This window comes from Pyxicephalus adspersus, chromosome 1 (assembly GCF_032062135.1).
Source record: "Pyxicephalus adspersus chromosome 1, UCB_Pads_2.0, whole genome shotgun sequence".
Taxonomy (NCBI): domain Eukaryota; kingdom Metazoa; phylum Chordata; class Amphibia; order Anura; family Pyxicephalidae; genus Pyxicephalus; species Pyxicephalus adspersus.
Genome location: NC_092858.1, coordinates 26,994,551 through 27,017,670, shown reverse-complemented (window position 1 = coordinate 27,017,670; position 23,120 = coordinate 26,994,551). Strand labels below are relative to the sequence as shown.

Below are 23,120 nucleotides of genomic sequence, written 5' to 3'. Positions count from 1 at the left end.
AGCAGTTTGGAGAAGAGCAATAAGCCTCCCACCCGCCCGCCCCTTTGTTAGTTACGGGAGGGAGGTTTTTTGTCATAGCAGCTGGCAGAGGCAGGGTGTGTTAGAAGTCTAAAAAAGTTCAGATTGTTAAAAGGGGGAATGTTCCAGGGGGGGTTGGGACCCGTAGAGGTACGGGTACTTCGGTTGGGGGTTGCCCTGCAGAACACTCGGTTGTTGTGGGGGCAAAAATTGTGTAGTTTGGAACCCGCTAATTGTCCCCGAGACGGTGTACGGACGGCTGGGGGCCGGAAAGTGGAGCGGAGTTTCTTCATGAAAGAGGTTGGAGTTTTGGGTGTTTATTGGACTAAAAAGGGGGGGGGGGTGTGTTTGCCCACTGTTTTAACAAATAAAATAATTTTATTGTTGTATTGAACTTTTAAAGGGGGCCTCTGATTGCCAAGAATGTGTTATGTTAAATAAAGGGGCTGCTATGGCCAATTTTACCAACAACTGGAGTCATGTTTTATTTAAACACAAAAGGGGGGTGGTAACATTTGGTCAAGAGCAGCAGCTATGACTGTATCTGAATTACCCTGGTCATGCATTGGGAGCCAATATTAATAAATGGCACGTTACACACAGTGCACCATGTTGCAGAAATAAACATATTAACACAAGCACTACATTCGAAAACCATGCTGAATGGGTCATAAACCTAGAACCTTTGTTTAAAATAGGATTAATAAAAAATATTTTTTATTTATTTAACTTCATTAGCATGTTAACTTGGGTGGGAGGTCGACAAAGGAAAGCGAAATATAAGCGATATATATCCATATATATACACAGCATATACGACTTTAGAATAAGGCATTGTGAACTAAAATACAAGCTAAATAACAATATTAATTTCATCATATATACACATAAATTAAATTGTATTTCTAATTAATTATATTTGATAGAAAAGCTAATAGAAAATGAATTTCCTAAAAATTTTTCATTACATATCCAGCTTCTGGCTGGAGTTACCACAACATGGAGCAGGAGAGACAGTTATTCAACATATCTGGAAGTATTCAATATCCTCAGCCATCAGGATCAGTGTACAACAATTAGCAGAGTTTGGATTTTGAGTGGGTTTTTTTTTTTACTTTGAGTTTAACAAGACCAGAAGTAAAGGGTACCATTCCAAATTGGGATAGTTATGTATGCACATTGTGTTTTACGCAGTCAGCTAAGTCCTATGCCCCACAATATTTCCTATACCTTAAAATTTCTTCGGGCTTTTTTTTTAATGTAGCGATATATACTCACTGGTCTTTTTTATTAGGATCCCCTTGCTAGTACTGTGACCCCCTTTTGCCTTCTGGAAGATTCTGGAAACATTTCTCAGGGATGTTGGTACAGATTTTTCAGCTGCACATCCATTATGTGAATATTTCTTTCCATCACATCCCAATGGTGCTGTATTGGATTGGGATCTGGTGACTGTGGAGGCCATTTAAATACAGTGAACTCATTGACATGTTCAAACCAGTTTGAGATGATTTGAGCTTTGTGACAAATGGAATGTTATCCTGAGCATGGCTCCAACAGTAATTATAAGGTACACTGTGGTATTTATACAATGTTCATTTAGTACTAGGGACCCCAAATTATGCCAAGAAAATGTCACCCAGACAATCACAGCAGAACCAGCTTAAACAAAGCAGTATGTACCTATTATTTCATATTGTTGAGGCCAAATTCTAACCCTACAATCTTAAATCTGAATTTTTGCTGCAACATTATCAAACCAGACAACATTTTTTGAATCTTCTCTTATCCACTTTTGGCGAGCCGGTGCAAATTCTGGCCTCAGGGGCCTGTCCCTGGCCAACATATAGTCAGATAGATATATAGTCCATCTCTTTCAAGTGTCCATCTGCTGTGCAATTCAGAGATGCTTTTCCCCATACCTCAGTTTTAATGAGTGGTTATTTGATTTAATGTTGCCTTTCTATTAGCTTTAACCAGTCTGGTGATTCTCCTTCTCCTGGTATCAAAAGGCATATTTGCCCAGAGAACTGCCATAGGACGTTTTCTCTTTTATGAACATTTTTTTGTAAACCCTGGAGATGGCTGTGCATGAAAATCCCAGCAGATCAGCAGTTTTGGATATATTCAGACCACTCCCTTTCTAATGCCCAGTTCTAACTTCAGCAGGTCATCTTGACAATGCTTTCATGCTTAAATGCATTAGGTTGTTGCCATGTGATTGGTTGATCAGATATTTTTGTTAACAAGCAGCTGAACAGGTATACCTAATAAATTGACCAGGAAATGTAGTTTGGAATTGTTTGCAGCATACAAAGTCGAATTCAGTTACAGAATGCTAGGTGTTTAAATAGGTTTGACAGACTGCTAATGCTTTGTGAACTGCCAATGGGACTAGAAAGCCTGGTTGTAGATTAGAAAAAAATGCTAACCACTGCCTCTGATTAAGCTTCAGTCTGTGTATATGCTAAATAAATCTGGAAGGAAAGCTATACTTACCGTTCAGAGATATGTGACTCTAGTTTTTGAACTTTAGTTGAATTTGGCTGAAAGTTTCTCTGAATGACTGAGAAATCACAAATCACATTAGTCACATCCTCCTTCATTAGGGTGCTAATCCTCTGGAGAATGACATACTGTTACATGGCACTAACCCATACATCTCAGCAAATGTCCTCTACTCATAAGCAGCTTTCACATCTCCAGCCACTTCATACATTTCACAAATCATAAGCAGGGCAACAGGAAAGTTTCAAAAGCATGAAGTATTTTCATAAATTATTATGTGATGATCTTGCCACAATGGTCCTTCTTCAGAGGCATTTTTTTATAAAGTGTCCCTGTTAACCTTTTGTGCCCCTGCATTAGCACCCTACCTCACAGGCAACTCTTGGAGACTGCAACTGGCTATTTCAACACAAATTTCCCTATTACCGCCAGCAGGAAACCTGCCTTGAAAAATGCCATCCCCTACATCAGGGGTCAGCAAACTCCGGCCTTTAGGCCAGATATGGCCTAGCCAGTGGTCCGTTCCGGCCTAACGCCCCCCTGGTTGATCCAGGCCTAATCCCAGCCAGCAGGGGTCGGCAACCCACGGCTCTTGAGCCTCCTTGTTATGCCTCCCTTCACTATTTACCACAGCCGACGTTAACACTTTCGCCGCCGGGGTAAGGAGACATTCCCTCTCCTCCGCAATGCAAAGGGAGAGGGGTGTTCCCTCTCCTCTGTATGCATTGCAAGGGAGAGAGATCTCCCTTCAGGGGCGTTCCTGGTGGGTGGCGGAGCTATCAGCGGAAGACAGAGATTGGACTAGTGTGCCTTCTTGACTTCCTAAAATAGCCTAGTAGCCAAAAAAGTTTGCTCACCCCTGCCCTACATGTATGCATGTAGACAGGAAAGAGCTGCCTGAAATGGGCAACGCGAAAATGCAACAAAGAAAGAAAGAAAAATGACAGCTAACTATTTTTTTTATAAGTGCCAGCTATTTATAATATAGTGTTAAGCACTGTAACGTGAGTGTCATCTAGTTGGGGTTAACATCTACAATCCAGGACACATTCCTATAGAATAATTTTCATTATGCTATAAGGTTTACTCTGGAGATGAAATGTAACTGGCACCTCTGGTCACATCTTCTTCCAAAAATTATGGTACCTGATTAGATGTAGGTCCAAGTAACAGGGCGTTTATGTTGTAGGGACAAAAATAAAAACACCCAAAAAACACTGGTGGTCCAAACAAAAACAAAATACTGTTAGCCTATATCCAGAAGGTGTTTTTTTGGGCACCTCTGCTTTTTAGCACAAGTCAACCAAGTCCTTACCCAGCCCAAAACCCAGCTTATTATTAAAATAAATGGGAGTGGTTGTATACTAATATTTTTTTGCAGGTGTTTGTAGGCAGTGCTTTTGAGGTGCATTCTTTCAGACAGTTCAAGCAGTGTCTCAGGGTGGTCTGCCATTCTAACCGCTTACATTAGCTTCCAACCTCTTCTGCAAACCCTTGTCAAAAACACAGCTTAACACTCCTGGATGCCTAGCGGATGACCACTACCCACCTGCCTTTAGCCTTTTTGTCTAATTAGCTTCCACAGCATAAAGAATTGTTGCAGCATTATATGTTAACAGCAAACGTTTTATACAATACAAAGGTTCTATGAATATAGATAGAAGCAAAAATAGTATTAGATGTGTACAAGCTATTCATATCAAATCTTCCTGAAAAGCTACTATCCATTCTAAAAATTTGGGTGGGTAGTGCGTCTAATTCTAAACAGAGCCATAGAATTGTGCCTGCCTTGGAAAAAAAAAGAGAAAAAAGGGAAGAAATAAATAAAAACAAAAATTGGCAACATTGAAGCCCATGTGTTGAAGGGTAACCAATGAGTGCAAACTGGAATGATTAGGGAGAAGCCTATGCAACTTCATTAAAACCAGATTATTTTAGGAATAGGTTAATTTTAAATTTTTCACTTAGAAACTGTACTAGCTAGATTAGTAAAGGAGTCTTAAAATAGGAAATGTGACAGGCAGCATAGACATTGTCTATGATTGTATTGGCAGCTGAAGAAAGATTACATGGCATATTCTTTGTCTTTCTTATATACATCCTTTACATTGTGTGTTAGTAAAAGGGCAGTGGATGTCAGAAAATTTATCCTGTTATATAGTATTTTTTTCCATCTAAGCATTGCATGTTATCCCAAAACTAGCTTGATGCAAGAAAACTTTTTTTTCCAGATTTTGATTGGGGAAAAAAGTCCAAATATAGGTTCATTACCTCCATTGTCTAAGCTGTATAAATATTTCTTCTTGCTATAAACTAACCCACAGCTGCTGCAAATTTCCAAAAATCAGATTTCTCTTTTTCATTTAAACTAAAGACTTATAATTCCATTCATTTATCTGTATAAGTATTACTTTGTTTTAGATTGTAGCAGGCATACAGATTGTTCATTTCTTTTCACTTATGTTGCTGTTCATTTTTTCAGAAGTTTGTTTGGCATTTTGATAAACTAGGTTAGCAGGAATATTGAGATAAGTTATATCCATCCTTACGAAAGCTGTACTATACTTATATTTCAGAAATAGCAATAATAGCAACACTTGGCCAGATAAATATATGTGAATCTACACTGCCTGGCCAATATGGGCATATGGTCTGGTGTTGCTTTAACTGGTTAGGTTTAGGTTTAACAAAATCGTGTGCCCAAAAAATAAGGTCAACTGACTACCTAAATATGCTAAATGACTAGGTTTTGCATTAATGGATTTTTTTACCCTGGTTGTACAACCAATTCAACATAATAATGTCAAGAATCAATATCACGATGCAAAGTGTAAAGGAGGGGTTCACAGAGCATGATACATCATTTTCAAACTTGGATTGGCCACTATGGAGTTCAAGACTTTAACCCCACTGAGAATTTCTGTGATGTCCTGGAGAAGTCTTTACATATCAGTACAACTCTCCCGTTGCTAATATGAGAACTTGGCGAAATGTAATGCAGATGGAAATAAATGATTTTTTCATTACATAAGCTTATTGAAACTATCATGGATAGTGCATGCTAGAACCCAAACTAAGGGCTGTCCAACTAAATATTGCCAGTGTGTGACTTTTTTTTATTCAGGCGGTGTATTCTCTTCAGGATTGTTGCAGAACGTAATCACCACACAACAAACTTATCTAGATTCCAGGAATTGGAGGATGTTGAGGGAACCAAGCCAGATCCAGAGTTATGAATTGCCCGATACTTTCCAAAGGATTCATATATAATGGGCACCTGATAGGACAGTATTACCAGTATAGACAGTGCAAAAAAGGGCTTCTCAGCACATATTGCAATCCTTATTAATGTTAAAGGAATGATTATGTGGAGCTATAGGCAGACCTTTTGCAGCAAATACAACTTTGGATAATGTTAAGTGGACTAAGAGGCAAACAACTGGGTATGCACTTTTTATCTTGTAAGCTGAACTTGAATATATTTAAGTTGAACTGGTAAAGAAAAAGGAGTGAAGAAGAAATCCAAAGAGATGTTTTAAGCCAAATTGCTTAGAAATGCCCCAAAATACCATTTTCTCTGAGGAAAAAAAAAGTTGCTTTTTGATTTATGTTGAGTAGTCTTTTCCACAATGCTGGGGATGCTTGAGCATTTGTAATCCTGTCAATCTGGATGAGCACAATTAGTCATTCAATTTAATATATAGCTCAAACTCAAAATAGGAGTATGATGTTTACATTTGTAATGATAGAGTTACATTTATGAAACAATAAATGTAACTTTCATGAAACAATTACTGAAGGTAAATAAATCACTGCAGTTTAAAACACATGCATCAGGAAGATACTTCTGCAGTGTATATATGGTAATTGGCACATCCATTTCTTTTTAAGTATTCTATATGAAAAAAAGTATTTTTCAGTAGCACAATAAGAGGCCAATATGACACTTCAAGCACAAAACATATTCAAGAAATGTCTTTGGAAAATGACAAAAGGTTTGAGAACTATATTATTACCTATCTTATTATTGTTTTGCTTGCACTTTGTCTTGAACTCAGATCTGCCCTCATTATCCACATAATAAGACCTTTATCACTTTGTTGGTGAGTGCTAAACTGGTGGAGATTGCAGCCCCAAGCTATGTTTCCTCAGTTTCAAGCTGATAATAATCTGCAAGTAATCAGCCCCTCTGGTCATTTGCAGCACCTAGAGTAAAACTGGGGAGGGAGTGAAAAAATAGTCCAAATCTAAGTTGAATGTATATTTTCTGCCTCCTCTGTATTCAGGAAGAATGTTTTCGGGACGCAATTTCTCATGAACTCCTATTTTTAAATATCAATTTCCTATTTTCCCAGAATAAGTAGACAGGTTTTATAATAGTTCTCATTATGCTTTCTCAAGGGATGTGCAAAACTGTTAGTTTTCATTTTATGTGAAATTTTGGCTAAAATTTGTTCTGTTCTACAAAATGTTGCCTATTTGGCAAAATGTTTTAGTGATTTTGTATTTTGCATAGGCACTTTTTCACTATCGTGAAATTGTTCCCCTTCTTAGCCTTAACATTTTACATCTTTTTAAAGGTAATAAAACAAACAGTGAAAAAAAATATGCAAACACCACATTTCTACCACACTTTTAACCTAGCTATCCCTAGCAGCAGCTGCTTGCCCAACCTTTGCTAACCCTAGGGGCAAATGTTTTCACCCCATCTCGAATAGATAAAAGTGCACTCTCATTTATTTACTAATAAGCACTTACCCCTAAGCAATTCTTACTAGAGCTAGCTAGGTTTAAGACAGGCTTTTATAGAGTGGTTGCCAGTTACCCTGTGTAAACCGGATTGATTTTTCACCCAGAAGAATTAGAAGTAAGTAGGAATAGAAGTATGGACACTCCTTTACTGCTCATTGGTTTTCCAGAGGCTTCCTGGTCTGGCACTGTTGGTAAATTAAAAAAGTCCAAGGAGCCATTTACTTCTAGTGGTCTAATGCAATGTTTTCCTTAAATGATCATGGAACCAGCTTAAAAGCACTTTTCAACTTTGTGAGAAAATAATAAGCAATTCTGTTCTTGTTTCCTTTTATTGCTTCTCACAAGGTAATATTTCCAATGATTTTCTGCTTCCATGCAGATGCCATTGTTAGTATTGACAGCAATTAGCAGCCTATTATTGAAAAGAGTCCATATCCCATCAGTTGTTACCAGTAAGAAGCCATTAACCTGTAAATGAACTCAAAGTAGGATGTAACATTTTTTTTTCAATTATCAGTCATTCCCCTCAAGAGAGGCATGGGGAAGAGACTGAACAACCATGAAAAAAATGACAAAACAAAAAAGACATTCACCCACATCTTTGATTGACTTATTTGGCTGTGGTATGCAGAAAAAGGAAAAGGGGAACACTTTGACTTCTGGTTGCAATGCAGTAGGTCCCATTTCAGCCATGCTTGAATTATTTTGCATATGTCTAGGTATAAATATCCTGGTCAGCAGTTTTAAGGGATTTAATTTGTGTTCTCCTTTTTTTATTTTATTTTTTTTCCAATGTTTTCTTTGTATTCAGAAAATAATTTATGTCTCTATTTCAAAGCAGAAGCTGAAATCACAAATACAAGGTGCGTCCATGGTGTGGGAGGACTTTTATAAATGTGGCCTTCTATGTTAGGGTGTCTTAGCAAAGCAGTACTAACATTTAATTGACATAATAGGCATTTCAGTGACTTTGATGATTCTGTATTTGAACTGGCACAGTGCCTGAAAATTGAAGGTCAAGTTTTACAAATCAGCCCACACAGGCTGACAATGCATATATTCTGTACAGAACTGATACGCCTTCTGTCTAACATAATCAGTTGGGAATTTAGGCTTCTACACAGCGAGTAATTGGCCCACTTCAGTTCTCCAAGACTGCAGAAGGTAGACTTTTATGAGAGAACCTGGGTGATTTAGCAAACCTGGAATAAATTTGTTAAAAATAATTTGCTATTAGAAAGCAATTGTTTTCAATCCATTTCAGGTTTGTTGAATGATAGTTTATATTCCCCAGTCTTAGAGATCTTTAAAGTGAGCCAATTGCTCGCTGTGCACAAGCCTAAATTACAAACTAATTCTCCAGTCTTGGAGTGCTTAAATAAATCAGACCAAGTGTCTGAGTGTGATAGAGAATGCTTACAGTGATTAGAAGTACTCGTTCCTGCATCAACATGAAAACCTGATTATTCCCACCCCATCTCTGCAAGTTTTACTCTATTCAGATGGACCTTTTCTACTATGCTGCTGGTCATACTAATAAAGCAATAATGATAGTAGGGGTAACATCACTGCTTTCTGTATATCTCTGATGACACTGTCCCTCTCTAAATACAAGATCATACATCAATAATATATTTATCTCACCTATGTATCAGTGGTAGTTCAGATAATGCATACTAATAGATGCCAAGCTCAAAATTATAATACAAAATCACTGAAGTGAGAGTGAAATCACTCACATAAAAAGGATTTTTATGACATATACCATATATATTTTCCATAAAAATCCTGTAAAAATTCTATAGAAGTGATTTCCCACAGTGGCTGGTGGCTAGCATTTTACCTGAGAGCATAAGGCCATAAGGGATTTGCAGGTTAATTCAACAATTCATTAATTAGTTAATAATTCAATTTAAATCAAGATTTTTTGTATACTTCTTTATTTATTAGATACATTTATTCTGGAAGGTGGGTGTGTTTTGTTTTTCTTAGTGTTTTTGATATTTTTGTGTCTTTGAACACTATCCCAAGTGTACTGACACTTTTTTTTAAAGAAAATCCTTTTCATAAAACCTATATACAACCATTGACTAGTTTGTTTTTTTTGTAATGAGAACTGGTCTGGTGTGGCTGATTTATGTAGCTTTTATGAGCCAGAACACCACTAAAAACGTTAATATTTGTAATGTAAGGATAACACCTAAAAAAAACTCAACAGAGTTTTTAGGAGACCTCTCTAATCCTCAGCTCTTCTCCCCCTGTGAAACCACTAGCTGTCAAAATGGCAGCTGAAAATTGCTTTGTATTACACAGCAAGGGTGTCTGTTAAAATGCAGCTGCTCCTTTGTAAAAGGACACAAATGTAATTGAGTTAATACAATCAATGTATTGTTTCATTGTATTTGCTATTTCATTAATATGTAGATCAGGTGTGACCTGTAACACACTTTAAGAAAACATTGAAAGTTTTTTTTTCTTTTATTTATGTTCAATCTCTTATTATAGCACTGTTAACCCTGAATATTCCTTATATGGAATATACTGGTATGAGACCCAAAATGGTTAAAATATTTGCCTCTTCTATACTATCTGTAAATGACCAAATATGTGTGGGTGTAATTGAGTGTAAGATTTAAACCCTTTTTTAATGCAAGAACTGTTTTGAATAGTTTAATGTATTCAGTAATGCACTGTATAATATTATAGCCATACATATACACAAGAAATAAATTATTGTGAATGTATTACAGTTTATAATGATTCAATTTATTTTCTGCTATTGAAGCACTGTAATGAAAGTATTTTCCTCTCTAGTTCCAATATTCCTAAATCCAGCAGCCTTTCCTATGCATATTTTATGATGGTATAATTTGGATTGTTTTCTCTTACAGCAGGTACGAGCTTTGTGCATGAAGACCAGCCTGCTCAAAATACTGTTTTGCCTTCAAAGGAGATCCCCAAGGGGACAAATAGGACAATCTTGGAAGTTTGTAACAGCACAACCCCTCCCCGCAGGAGTTTACTTCCAGCAAAGAAAACAACTACATCACCTGCTGGTAAGCAATTCTCTTCCAGATAACATCCCTGCAATAGTCTGCCATCTGCATTATCCCATCAGGAAGGAAACAATTTCTCATTATGGTAAATGAATGTTGTTTTCACTCTTATAATGACAACATGAAAAGTCTTCAGCTCTTTTAACGCAATCTAGATACACAGTCTGTAGATTTAGAAGGTCAGAAAATATCAGCTTTAGATTGTGTACTGTAGCACTGTGCAATGGTAATAAACCTGCATACAAAAAAGCTGCTGATAGCATATGAATTATAATTGAAGATTGTTGAAAGTTAAGGCAGACCAGCATTTTTATTTTGTGTTGGTAGAATGAGAAAGAGCTAGAACCTGTTTTAACTTTTTTTTTACTATTTGTGGTTTTGCTGACCTTTATGTCCAGTTTCTGGATAGTGTCTTAGTGACACTACAGGAATATTGAAATGTCCCAAAAGGACACAAACAAACAGTGTTTGTGTATATAAACCCACACAAACAAATGTCTGATGTATTGTAGATTTGTTGTCATCAGATGTGGTAGCTGCATCAATATTGCTTTTTTATTCAAACATTTTACTGTTCATTTGGGCAAGGTTAAGTTAAAATGTTAAAAAGAAGATTTATAACCACCAATTTTCACCAAATTTAAGCTTTATAGCATATTATTAAGCTGCCAGTACACTTTCAAGGCCAACTCTACCAACCAGCAGCCACAGTTTAGTGGACACTTCCAAAAACCATAAACTTTATCCTTGTCCCACATAGCTCCAACCATGGCAGCTTAGCCATCCATTTGTTCAATGACCACCACGAAAACCAGTTTTACTTATTTCCATCAGTCCACAAAGTCATTAAGAAACTGACATTTATATTGTTACTCTATTTGGCACCATCAAGGACTGTGACAGCTGTGAGGTTTAACCACATCAATAACTTCACATATAACAAGGACAATATAAACAAAATATAACATATATTTATTTATTTATAAATATAACAAAGTAGAGCAAAACTGGATGGATGGGACTTTTGGTTCCGAAGTACCTTCTGTACTGGTGCTTTCTTACTCGTCCGATAGCCTTTATTCTCCCTTCGCCCCCGCCATAAATCATCATTCCTCCCTATACTGACTCCACCTTTCAACACAACCCTTTATTCCATCCCTCCAGTGAATAAATCTTTTTTCTTTGCTGCACTTGGTTCAGGGTGGCTTTTACTTTCACGTGGTAATCCTGCCAGTAGCATGCTTGTTGTTTTAGGATGACAAAGCTTACCATACCAGCACTGTTATCAGGCTGATTTAAGAATGTTAGGACCACATTAGCCCCCCCCCTTTTTATCATCATTACATAGGAGGGTGTTCTGTGGTCCACATAAAGAACTGGGAACAAAAAAAAAGTGCAGCCAAGGTCATAGAAGTTTTCAGCTCAATTATTTCCGGTGAGATCAACAGGCACTTTTGTACTTTTTTTTTACAATATATGTATTGGATAAAAATACAGAAAACAAGAGAAGATAATTGATAGAGTTTACATATCTAAATAGATATCAAAAAGCATGCATGTTTAAAACACATCTAGCACTTTTCTCACAGAGATAGAGGTAAAAGACCAACGAATCTTCTTGGGTGATATGAAAGGTCTTTAGGACAATTGACTAGCTAATGGCTGCAAGGGCTCAATCACACTGTCTTTTATTGGCATCTGAGCTGCTGGTCCTTATTAAAAAACTCTGAATGAATATGTAAGTATTTGAAGATCCATGCAATTTACAAACTTTTACTTACTCAAAGACCTTGAGGTTTATGTAGAGATATGATGAACATTTTACCCAGTGAGCTCATGTTATGGAGAGTAAAGCAATGTGAAGTTTCATTTACTAAAGTAACTGGAAGAATGAAGCTATTTAATGGTTGACCTCCCATGTGTAGTTACCACCACTTAGTTTTGCATAATGCTGCATACAAGCCTTTGGGTACCCATTTTACTATTCTGACCAGTGATAGTTATATCAAGGAGAATAAAAGTTATAAACCATCAGTCTTCAGGCAATTTTCTAAAATGTCATGCATGCTGTTTTACTATCCATAACATTTTCCTTTGCTCAGGATCTATGTTCCCTACACTGTCACTTCCAAGGACGGGTGAAAAATGTCTGGATTAAGTGCCACCTGTGCTCTTGACCTAATGCAGTGTAGGAAAAGGAATTATCCAGATTTGTGTGGTTGTAAAAACGCTGTTGGATTTGTGTTACATGAGAAGGTACAGTTAATTCACAGTCTTTTGTTACATTTACTGTTTAAATTCAAACCAAAATTAGAGTGTAAAATTTAACTATTTGTGCTTTTTGACAGAAATAATTATGTCAATGTGATTAACAATTTGAAAAGATTTTTATGTTTCAAAACAAAAATTTTCTAGAATACTTTAAAAAGTTGCTGTCAAATTATATTTTTTCTACCTACAAATATACTACTGTTCACAACTTTTGAAATACAAAGCTGCACAAATCCTCAGGGCTACAGGGCACAGAACAGAAATTTAGATCCTGGGAAAACAAATAGTTTGTGTGCAGCCATTAACCCTGGAGTCGCTTACCATAAATAGGAAACCTAAGTGGCACACTATCCACAATCCTGCCTGCCATTGCCTCATATACTAAATTTTCAAATAAAATTTACCCCCGATCCATTATAGTTTTCCTATAAGAGAAGCTGCTTGAGCAGAACTTAAAAACTACAAAAATAGCTGCTCATTAAGAGTCTTTCTAACATCATCATGGCCTTATCTTTCCATTGTAAAATTATTGTTTTCTCTGCTTCATTATAATAATCTATTTTAGAGCTGTTTCTGGATTCTTTTTGACTATTAATAGAATCTGCAGATGATGTTTATGTAGTGAGGAATTTCCTAAAATTGTCATAGGTAATAATCTCTGAATTTGCCTCTGAAGACAAGCCAGCCAAATGATGGTACAATCTGCACTTGGTAGAGAAGGTCGTGGAGGGCTTAATACAAGGTCATTTATTTTATTGCCCATAATAACTTTAAAATAGGGGCCTGTAGACATAAAGAAATGTTTTCTTTATAGAAAATTACTTTTAACAAAATTTAATTATAAATAAGTATTAGTTAAAGGAGCTCTGAAAACAAAAAAGTAATTTATCACAACTAGTGTTGGTGTTCGAGTTCGGATTTTCCTTATATTACACCCGAATAAGGCTGTTTATTTTGGATGGACCCGACCTGAAAAACACAAGATTCGACTTTGCAAATTCGTGTGTAAAAAAAAATGTGATTTAAAAAAAAAATTAATGTTAAAGTAATTTATTGAATGTGTGTGATTTGTGTAACTAACTTTTATTTTTTTACAGGTTATCCCACAATGACAGGAAAATTCCCATGGCTGTCCACGGCTTCTGTTAGTGTGGGATCCCCGGGCACTAGAGGTTAAATGGGGACAAGTTTCCTCATTTATCACTTCTAGTGCTCTGTGATTAGCTGAGGAAAGGTAAACCCTGATGACAGCTCAAGCGTCATCAGGATTTTCCTTTCCCCAGCCAATCACAGAGCACTAGAGATAAATGAATAGGGAAACTTGTCCCCATTTAACCTCTAGTGCCCGGGGATCTTCTCAATGAATGCAGCCGCGGCCAGCATTCATTGAGAACAGTGTGTGATGCACGGCACTAGAGGTTAATTAACCTCTAGTGCTGGGGATCGTTCAATGAATGCGGTGGGGGTCAGCAATCATTGAGAACAGTGTGCGATCCTTGTCACTAGAGGGTAAATGGGGACAGGTCTCCTAATTCAAAACCTCTAGTGCTCTCTTATTGGCTGAGGAAAGCTTTCCTAAGCCAATCAGGGAGCACTATTCCTATTCATGGATTGAGTTTCTCTATCTAGGAACACAGGACTCCCTGTGTTCCTGGATACAGAAATTCTATCCAAGAACACATACAACTAGTAAAGGGCTGCAAGAGCAATCAGGGGAGCCGAGCTGTCAGCTCTTCTCCCCTGATTGCTCTTGAAGTTCTTCACAATCCCTAAAAATAACCCAAATTCTCCCACCATTTATTTTATTGATGCTTGAATTCGGCATTCGATCACCCGAACAATATCTCCCTATTCGATCGAATAGCTGTCAAATTGAATAGTGAGATATTGGACCAAAACTAATCACAAAAAAAATTGAATAAAATAACTGGTGAAAATATACAGAAAACACCACACTAAAAGCAAATGACCCAACCCATTCAAAATAATCAGATGTCTAAACAGTTTACTACAATCAGATCACAGAGAGCTCTTCAAATGTGTATTGTGCACTGTGACCTGTAGCCGATGCTGTGTAACTCTACCATGTATCACCTTAAAATCAAACTATTCTGCAGATTGGTAGTGGTGATTTGGTACCCCTGAGCTAAATTGTTTAAATTTATTAGCTTTCAGATTCCATCCTGATCTCTCCCAATTAACCCTCATTTCTTTTATAGGTAGGGAGGATCTCTCAACATTAGCTGGCCAGGGTACTTTTAAAGGGTTTTTCAAGCTTTACCACCCCCTTCCCCTTGCAAGGAACCCCTACTAAATGTTGGAAAGCATGGCTTTACATTGTGCCTATGAACCTTCCCAAATAGTTTTGTAAATGTTACCAGCTCCTTGTAGCACTTACATTTTATTCCTTTATGGAGGGAAGCTATGAAACTAAGAACAACACATATATGTATTAGGGACATGGATTTCCAGAGAGCTTGTTTTTTGATTCTCTCTATGTGAAGACACAAATAGAAAAAACAGATGAAACCTCTTGCGGTGATATATTGCTTACAACATCCGCCTGCCATGGCTTGCCTAGATTCAGTGGATCCCTGTGGTAATAAGTAAACATACAGTGACTCGTTTGTTTTATGTAACCTTTCCTAACTTTCTTCTTGGCACCATTAAAAATGTAATTTTGTTCTAGAGGTTTTTTCTAATTTATCACTTAACAAATGTCACCAGCTGACAAGAGATTCCTAACAATATTAGAGAAATGTCAGGAGGATTGAGGGAGCTGGAGGTCCAGAGCTTCCATAACACACTGTAACTTTACTATTCAATCTAGTTTTTCCACTGGGAACTTCTGACAAAGACCTTGTACATTGTGCATAGGGAAGTCACACGACAGGTTCAGAGATAGCTTTGCTGATGAAAAGTTAATTATTTCAGCTTTCAGGCGTTGGACTTGCTGTATGTGTTAGTCCTTAGGTACCCAGAGAGTGAAAAATCTGATCGGCAATTTTTCTTTAACGTTGGACAGAATTCTTCCTTTAAAGAGAACTAGTCACAATTTTTGACTCCAAAATATTTATCCTACCATATTAGTAAATATGTTCAGGCTTACTTTTGAAAGATTTGTATATGTCATACAGCTTTACTTCAGATTACTAGCCAAGGTTCAGATGTCACTTAAAGTCTGACAGTTTACAACTTTTCAGGAAATTCTGTTTTACTTCCATCATGATTTTTTAGTTTAGCAAACAGAATGCAATCAAACTGATTATCTGCAAAGTCTGTGGAACAAAAAAAAAACAACCAATTTGTCCATACAGTCCTCATTCATGGCCACTAAAGTAAAATGTGGACATCCAAGTCCTCATCAGTTTGGCCTACGGGCGTAAAGGGTTGTATTTTACTGCCTTATGTAATTTCCTCTTTATGTTTAATTCTCATAATACGATGTAATTCTTTAAGTTGATGAGGCATGTTTGTCCATGTGTTATTATTCTTCTTATCATTTTTATTAATAATGTTGTTAAATCACTTTTAATGTTGTTAAAATCATTGAAATATAAAGTTAAATGTGGGGTGTTTTACAGTTTATTTTTGTGGTACTTGATAAAATTGTAGAATAAAGCTGTAGTATCCATAAAATAAACTGGTGAAAGTGTATTTAGAACTCTATACCACAACTAAATATAGGCTCCATGAAGGTCCCACACTTACAGTATACTTACCTCTTCCATGATCCAGCACCAGGTCTTTCCTCAGGCCACTGGCAAATTTGCCTGATTGGTATAGACATGTACAGGGTCATTGCTACTCTAGTGCCAAACCTATATGCTTTAGTTTACCTTGTGCTTTCTATGATGCCACCTGTGACCCTTCTGCCTTATGTGACCTACATGTCTTCTGTGATCTTTGAGCCTCCTGTGTCCTCTGTGCCTTCCATGATCCCATGTGTCCCTGAGACCCTTCATGCTTCCATTTTTCATTGTCTCAGTGTACCTACCTGTTCCTCTAGTTACTGACATCTATTAGATCCTGATTACATTTAATCATTGTCCACCCTGACCTTTGCCTTGTTCTGGACTTCAAGACTCCCTGCTGACCTTGTACACATTCACCACTGTGTCTGAGGACCACCAACTGGGATCCCTAAACAACAAAGTCCATCAACCCTTTGCAAGGTGTTTTGTTGTACATTGGTTTGCGTGGACCCTTTTGTGGGCTCACATCTTTCAAGCAATTGTAATATACTTGTAACACTACATGGACAGTAAGTCAATGTAAGTATGCACTCAATAGAATTATTTTTTTTCCTATTTCTTACCCTCATTGGCATAATTAAATGTATGTATTTTAGCTGTTAAATTCTGTTCTGTCAAACCAAAGCTTTTTCATTTTTTTATATACAATAGGCAAGGATTAGATGCACCATCTAAATTTTCCCAATATCCATCATCATTAGGACAAAAAGTCAAGAGACATTTCAAATTTTGTAGCTGTCACCAGAACAAGCAGTGAGAAAAAGGGTGAATTCAGACCTGGCTGGGGATCAAGCATGACTCCTAATTGCTGGCACTTTGCCAGCTGCTCAGTCACTTGCACTGCGAGTGGTACAGTGCCGCTCCCTACTTCCCCCATTCATCCTCTACAGGGCTGCTGCAGACAGAAGCTACTTGTAGTGGCTCTCCTAAGGCGTTTCACTAGCATGAGGAAGGCACCACAACCTCATGGCCAGTTTGAACATAGCCTTAATCTTCTAGTTGGAACACCTGTTCTAGTGACAAAAGAGTGAGAAATGTCCTTTCATCGAACACATCTAACTTTCTGTTCTCCCCAATGAAACACAGATCTCAGACAATAAACTGAAAGAGATGTTAGCTTTCCCCTTCTCTGTCCAGTGGCAATGGCCACACAATACTCTAATTGTGTAAAGAGCAGTGATGTGCAATAAAACATGGTAACTAATCACATTTTACAACCATTGTAGTCAGTGAGAAGGTCAGCAAAATGGTGGATAATGTAACTTTTCATTTGCTTGATTTAGTGAAAATGTCCTGTTTTTTTATCTCATCACTTGGACAGCTATGTGTTGTGTTAAGAAATAATACTTTTAAGAAATGACAGATTTGCAGTTTTAAATATTTCTGGACATAAGCTTAAGCCATGTGGGGAATTCTGACATTTCCAAGCAGTGTTGAAGTCTACCGCAGGTAGATAGAACTGACATGTTTTTCATAGATAAGAACCTATTTATACGTTTAAAATTCCAACTTATACTTCTGTTCCTAGCAGACAATTTAGGATAATTTGGAGTACATTTAGAAATAAAACCTTACTATGTTTTAAAATTCAGAGAAAACCTCACAGCTTAGTTCAGCTGGTTGAGCAAATATTACATTTTGTGTTGAACAAGCTTTCTGCTGGCTGCAGCAAATTTCCACTCTATGCTATCTATAGTAATGTCAGCTTAGAGTGATGGTATCTGTTGAAAAGGTAACATTTCTTCCTCTTGGATGCATTTAAAATGGCACAGAGCATCCAGTCCATTCCTAGCAATGACATTATGTAGTTGCTGATGTGTTGTTTTGTACTACCGGTACTTGCTTCTCAAATTTGTATAACATTTCAGAAAGAACAGATCTGAAAGAATATTTTAGCACTAGTCTCTGCAGGGGTACATCATTATGAAATAGTGTGATCACATTTTTGTACTTTTTATTTTATAATATGGCCCTAATAATTTATTTGATATTCTAAATTATATAGTTGTGAAAGTTCTGGTAAAAAATATATCCCATGAGAAAAATTCCTCTTGAGTGATATATTTCAAATTCAAATCAACTCCTTAAAGAGGTTCCATGCTATGGATTTTAATGGAGGGGTAAAGATGATGTGGTTTCATCTATCACCACTGTTTGCATTCCAATAAGTGTGTACGGTATATACTTGAGTTCAAAAAGCCTTGAGAAATAGAATCTTGGTTTATATATGGGTCACACCAGTAGATGGGGTGTAGTAAGACAGCTGCGTTTTGTGCCCTAGGCTTATACTCGAGTCAAAGCAGGTTACTTATTTCATGTAAAATAAGTACCTTGGTTTATATTTTGGCTGGTTTATATTCAAGTATATGCAGTAGCTGTTCAAGTATATGCAGCCCAATTCCAAATCCTTCTGTTGTGTATATGGCCAGGCCTACAGGCTGCCATCCTTTGCATTATTCATTGGGGCTGTTGTGTCAGGGAGCATTTGTGGACTGATGTGAGCACCCATGTGTTGTCCAACCTGTGTATGTACTATGAGTTAACATTTTAAGATAATTGTTTGCAACCTGCAATAGCAAAAAGTTAAGTACTGTTGGTGATACTTTTTGTATTTGCACTAACAGATACATTTTCAGGAGAAGCTTCCATGGGTTACTTCTTCTCATTCCAAGCTGTACTATTATTGCCCGGACCTAGAAGAAAAAATGGGGGTGGACCAATGAAAGCTTGTCCTGGAAGTGTAACTATTAATGCAAGTAAAATAGTATCACAGACAATACCTAACTCTTAAAAAATGTTATCACAATTCCTAATTCAGTAACAAAACAGAATGTTAAATCTTTCCTTACTTTCAGGCTTGGTGGTCACCAGATCAAATAGAACTGAATCTGTTATCCAGGCACAAGGACAGCAATACAAACCTTCCATTGAATATACTTTAAGTCCTATGCCTCTTTGGATTTGCTAAGCATTAGTCTCACACAAAAATGTGAGCTGTTCTATATGTCTGAGATTCTTCCTAAATCCAGTCCAGCAATGGTGGTGTCTGATGCAAAAAGACTACAGGATGTAAACATGGGATGAAACTAGAATTCTTGGACTTAAAATTGTAATATGTTGCACTGTTTCATAGTAATAATTTTGCACAGAACTCACAGAAATGATTTTACATAATCTCACCATTAAATATCTTTGTATACAACTTTTCCAGACCTCCTGGCTATATGGTCCCAGAAAAATTATTCAGATGTCCTAATCTAGAATAATTATCGATGGGAATGTATTGTATTACTTCTACCTCTCTAAGCAAATAAACATACAAACTCGAATTGGTTCAAACTTTTACATGTTTACAGGAGGCTCATCTGTAGGAAAGGCTCTCCATTTCTCTGATTGTTTGAATATATCCAACCACTATTTGATGCATATCACCCCCTATCAATTCCTCTAATGAATTATATACCTATCTGGTATTATAAGCTTCATTCTCAAATGTGTATTTGCTAGCTAGTATAACACTGTATTTTTATTGCATTAACTTTTTTTTTATTTTATTTTAGCCTGCTTAGGCAGGGAACTGTTTTTGCAGAGTAAAAAGTTACATGGTTTAGAAAGAAAAAAAGTTCACATCAGGGAAAAATACTGAAAAACAAAAACTGTAACATCATTTAATGTAGTATCATCCAACTGTATACTCATTAAATAAAGTCCATGTAAAAATCATTTCTTTTTCAGTTTTGGATCCAGTAAGGGAGTATTAAAACTACTGTCAGCTTCTATTGCTGTCTGTTTCCTCCAAGGGAGACTTGACCTGTTTTCTCTGGTATGTGATAAGAAATCTAAAAATGAGGAGATAACACAGGTAAAGGTGTGGGAAAATCTTTCAGTGGGGACATATGTTCCTATGAAAATAGTCTAATGGCTGTTGACCATTATCAATTCTGTTCTAATAAAATGATTAGAGCTGAAGTCAAAGAATGATGGTACAGGATATACAGCATGTAATCATACAAAATATTCTACATGTGTGTGTTGTGTTTTATGGCTGCTGACCATCGGTTACTGATCAGATTTTTTTAAGTCAGTTGGTCCAGTGTAACAAATCGGATCTATTTGTAGTAGCCCTAAGAATGGATTGAGCCTTGCTTTGGAGATATTTCTTCCTGCAGTGTCTAAACCAATGGGTCACGTCAAAGGTGTTAATCATTTCCTACTACATCCAGGAATAAAGAAGTGGCAAGGGTAATTAGGGGAAAAATATTTTTGTTTAGTTTAGTGGTTGTGTCTTTCTGGGGAACAAAGGTAGCTGCACTACAATAATTGATACAAAATCATATTACTTATCTACTATAGCAATTACCAACCATATGACTATTTCTTTCTTTCCAGGTTTAAGGAAGGAAACACAAAAAGATCAAGAAGTGGTCAAGCCAGCTATATCATCACCGAAAAAACAAGCCACTAAGCTGCATTCACCAGGTATTTAGATTAACCACATTTCCTACCACAAATCACGTGCCTAATGAAATACTAAGCGTTTTTTACAGGCAACTGTTTTACAAGCACAACCACCTACGTAGTATCAAAAACTGACATAAAGAGTAATAATAATCAATATTTAGAATGGTAGTTAGGTAATGGTGGATCCATGGCAGTCCACCATGACTTCAGGACAAGTCTGAAAAGCAAAATCAATGCTTAGATAGCGAATGACTTCTAGGGCACATAGCAGTTCTGTGGCATTACATACCTCTTAGTGAATGTAAGTAGATTTACCCAGTATTACATCTTGTGTAATATGTACAAATAGTTTTTGTTTTTTGTTGTTCTTTGTGAAAAAGGTTGCAAAAACTTTTTTTAGAAACACTTGCCACTTTTTTGTGAACCTCAGGTTAACATCTCTGCCCAGTGGTCAAATAGATGTCTTTGTTCTGGACTATTAAAGCTGTTTTTCTGTCCTATTTGAAGCCATGGCTTACTTTTGTTGATAAATATCTCAAATATTTCCTTAAAAACTAAAAGGTACTGACAAATATTTTTACTAAACCACATATCTGAATAATTTAATCCAAGGAATTCAGTTTTTTATTCTGTTACCTTGGAGATTCTGCTTTTCTATCCTTTAAATCAAAACTGTTAGAAATAAATAGATACGCAGCCTTTTCAAATTGTATAAAGTAGATAGCCAAAAACACAGAGTGGTCCAATGAGGAATTATAAGAGAAGCCAAGTTGGAAGCAACTAGACATGGTAGTCTGTTTTCTACTGATAGTCATCTAATCTGCTTCTTATTGACCAAACTCCCATGTGAATGGGAAATGTGAACACTGTAACTGGATTTGCCAGAAACTAAACTCAATCTAGAACTTGTAAAGGGCAAATGGCATTCTAAGCAAGTGGAGGAGAATAAGAAAAAATTGCTATGCACAAATTGCTACTTTAAATATCGCCATATTTTTTGGGCAGACCTTAAGTTAATTTAAGGGCTATTATCAGACTCTATATACCGGGACTCTAAACAGGTTCCCCTATTTACCTATATGCTCCAAAATAAACCTGGAATGGATTTCCTAAAAATTATTTGCTATTAGTTGGCAATTGATTTCAATCCCAGACCAGTTCCATACAAGGTTTGGTGGATCACCCAGGTTCCCCCATGATAGTGCATCTGCTCCAGTCCTAGAGAGCTTTATTAAATCAGGCCCAATATGTCAGAGAACAGCAGTACTAGTGCCTTATTACTGGAATACAGCAGTACCCCCAACACACACACACACTGAATACAGCACACTGCATATATCCATGCATACACAAACAGACGTACATACAAGTGCTGCATACACGTGTCTACATACACACAGACACATGAGTGTTTTTATTAAAGGTTTCAGTCACAACAACACCATCTAATAGACTTACAAAGGATAGAGGCTGTATAAGTACTCAACAAAACAAGCATGCAAATATATTATTTCACAATTGCATATTTAAAACTCTGTAGAGTTAAAATCAAAATTTCCAATATTTAAACCAACTTAATAGGATAATTTTTATCACTCACTTTTTTCCTTATAGTTATTTTATTTATTCATTGAACATACCCATGTTTTTTGTTTCAAATGTGATAGATATTTCTGCATTCAGCCTTTCAGAAATATTAATACTGTTTATTTTCTCACTCGCATTTACAGCTGAAAAATGGCTAGTTTTCCATTCTCCAGCGATAAATTGGCCTGTTTATTTTTACCTTTTACCCAAGAGATTAGTTAGTGTAGGGGGACAGTCCTGTTTTTGGAAAAAGCCAAAACATTTTTTTTTTGGACTAAGTTTTCTGTTCAGGTATTGAGAGTAAACACAGCTCATTTAAACTTAGAAGGATTGCCTTAAATGGCCTCGAATGGCAGCCAAACTGTGTCACCGGCTGACAATGACAGCTGACAGGACAGGGGGCAGTAAAGGTCTGAGCGTTATCTGTAGTGAAGTTTTCACATTAAAAATTTATAAAGACAATTTGAGTATGATACTTAACATAATGAATCCCAAGCACACAGACTTGGAGCAGCTGTGCCACTGTCAGGATAGTCAGCATGTCAGATGTGCTGTTCTACCTGGAAACTCAGGATAAATTATACAGTGAGACAGATCACATCTTAGTCCTCCCAAACTCCACAAAGTAGTGATAAATATTCTAAGTTATTCCGGATTTTCGAAAATAGATTTTGAACATTAATATTAGCTGTTCATTGTGGTGTGGTTTAAA

At 36.7% G+C, this 23,120-nt stretch overlaps 1 protein-coding gene across 1 annotated transcript in view; it reads left to right on the top strand.

Moving 5' to 3' along the window:
* The window catches only part of MTUS2 (microtubule associated scaffold protein 2), a 273,935-nt gene that overhangs the window by 184,550 nt on the left and 66,265 nt on the right, over positions 1-23,120 (top strand). The window contains exons 5-6 of the mRNA XM_072404531.1: positions 10,170-10,334; positions 20,750-20,839. Of these exons, the coding sequence (XP_072260632.1) occupies positions 10,170-10,334; positions 20,750-20,839 (255 nt within the window). The remainder of the gene's footprint in view (positions 1-10,169; positions 10,335-20,749; positions 20,840-23,120) is intronic.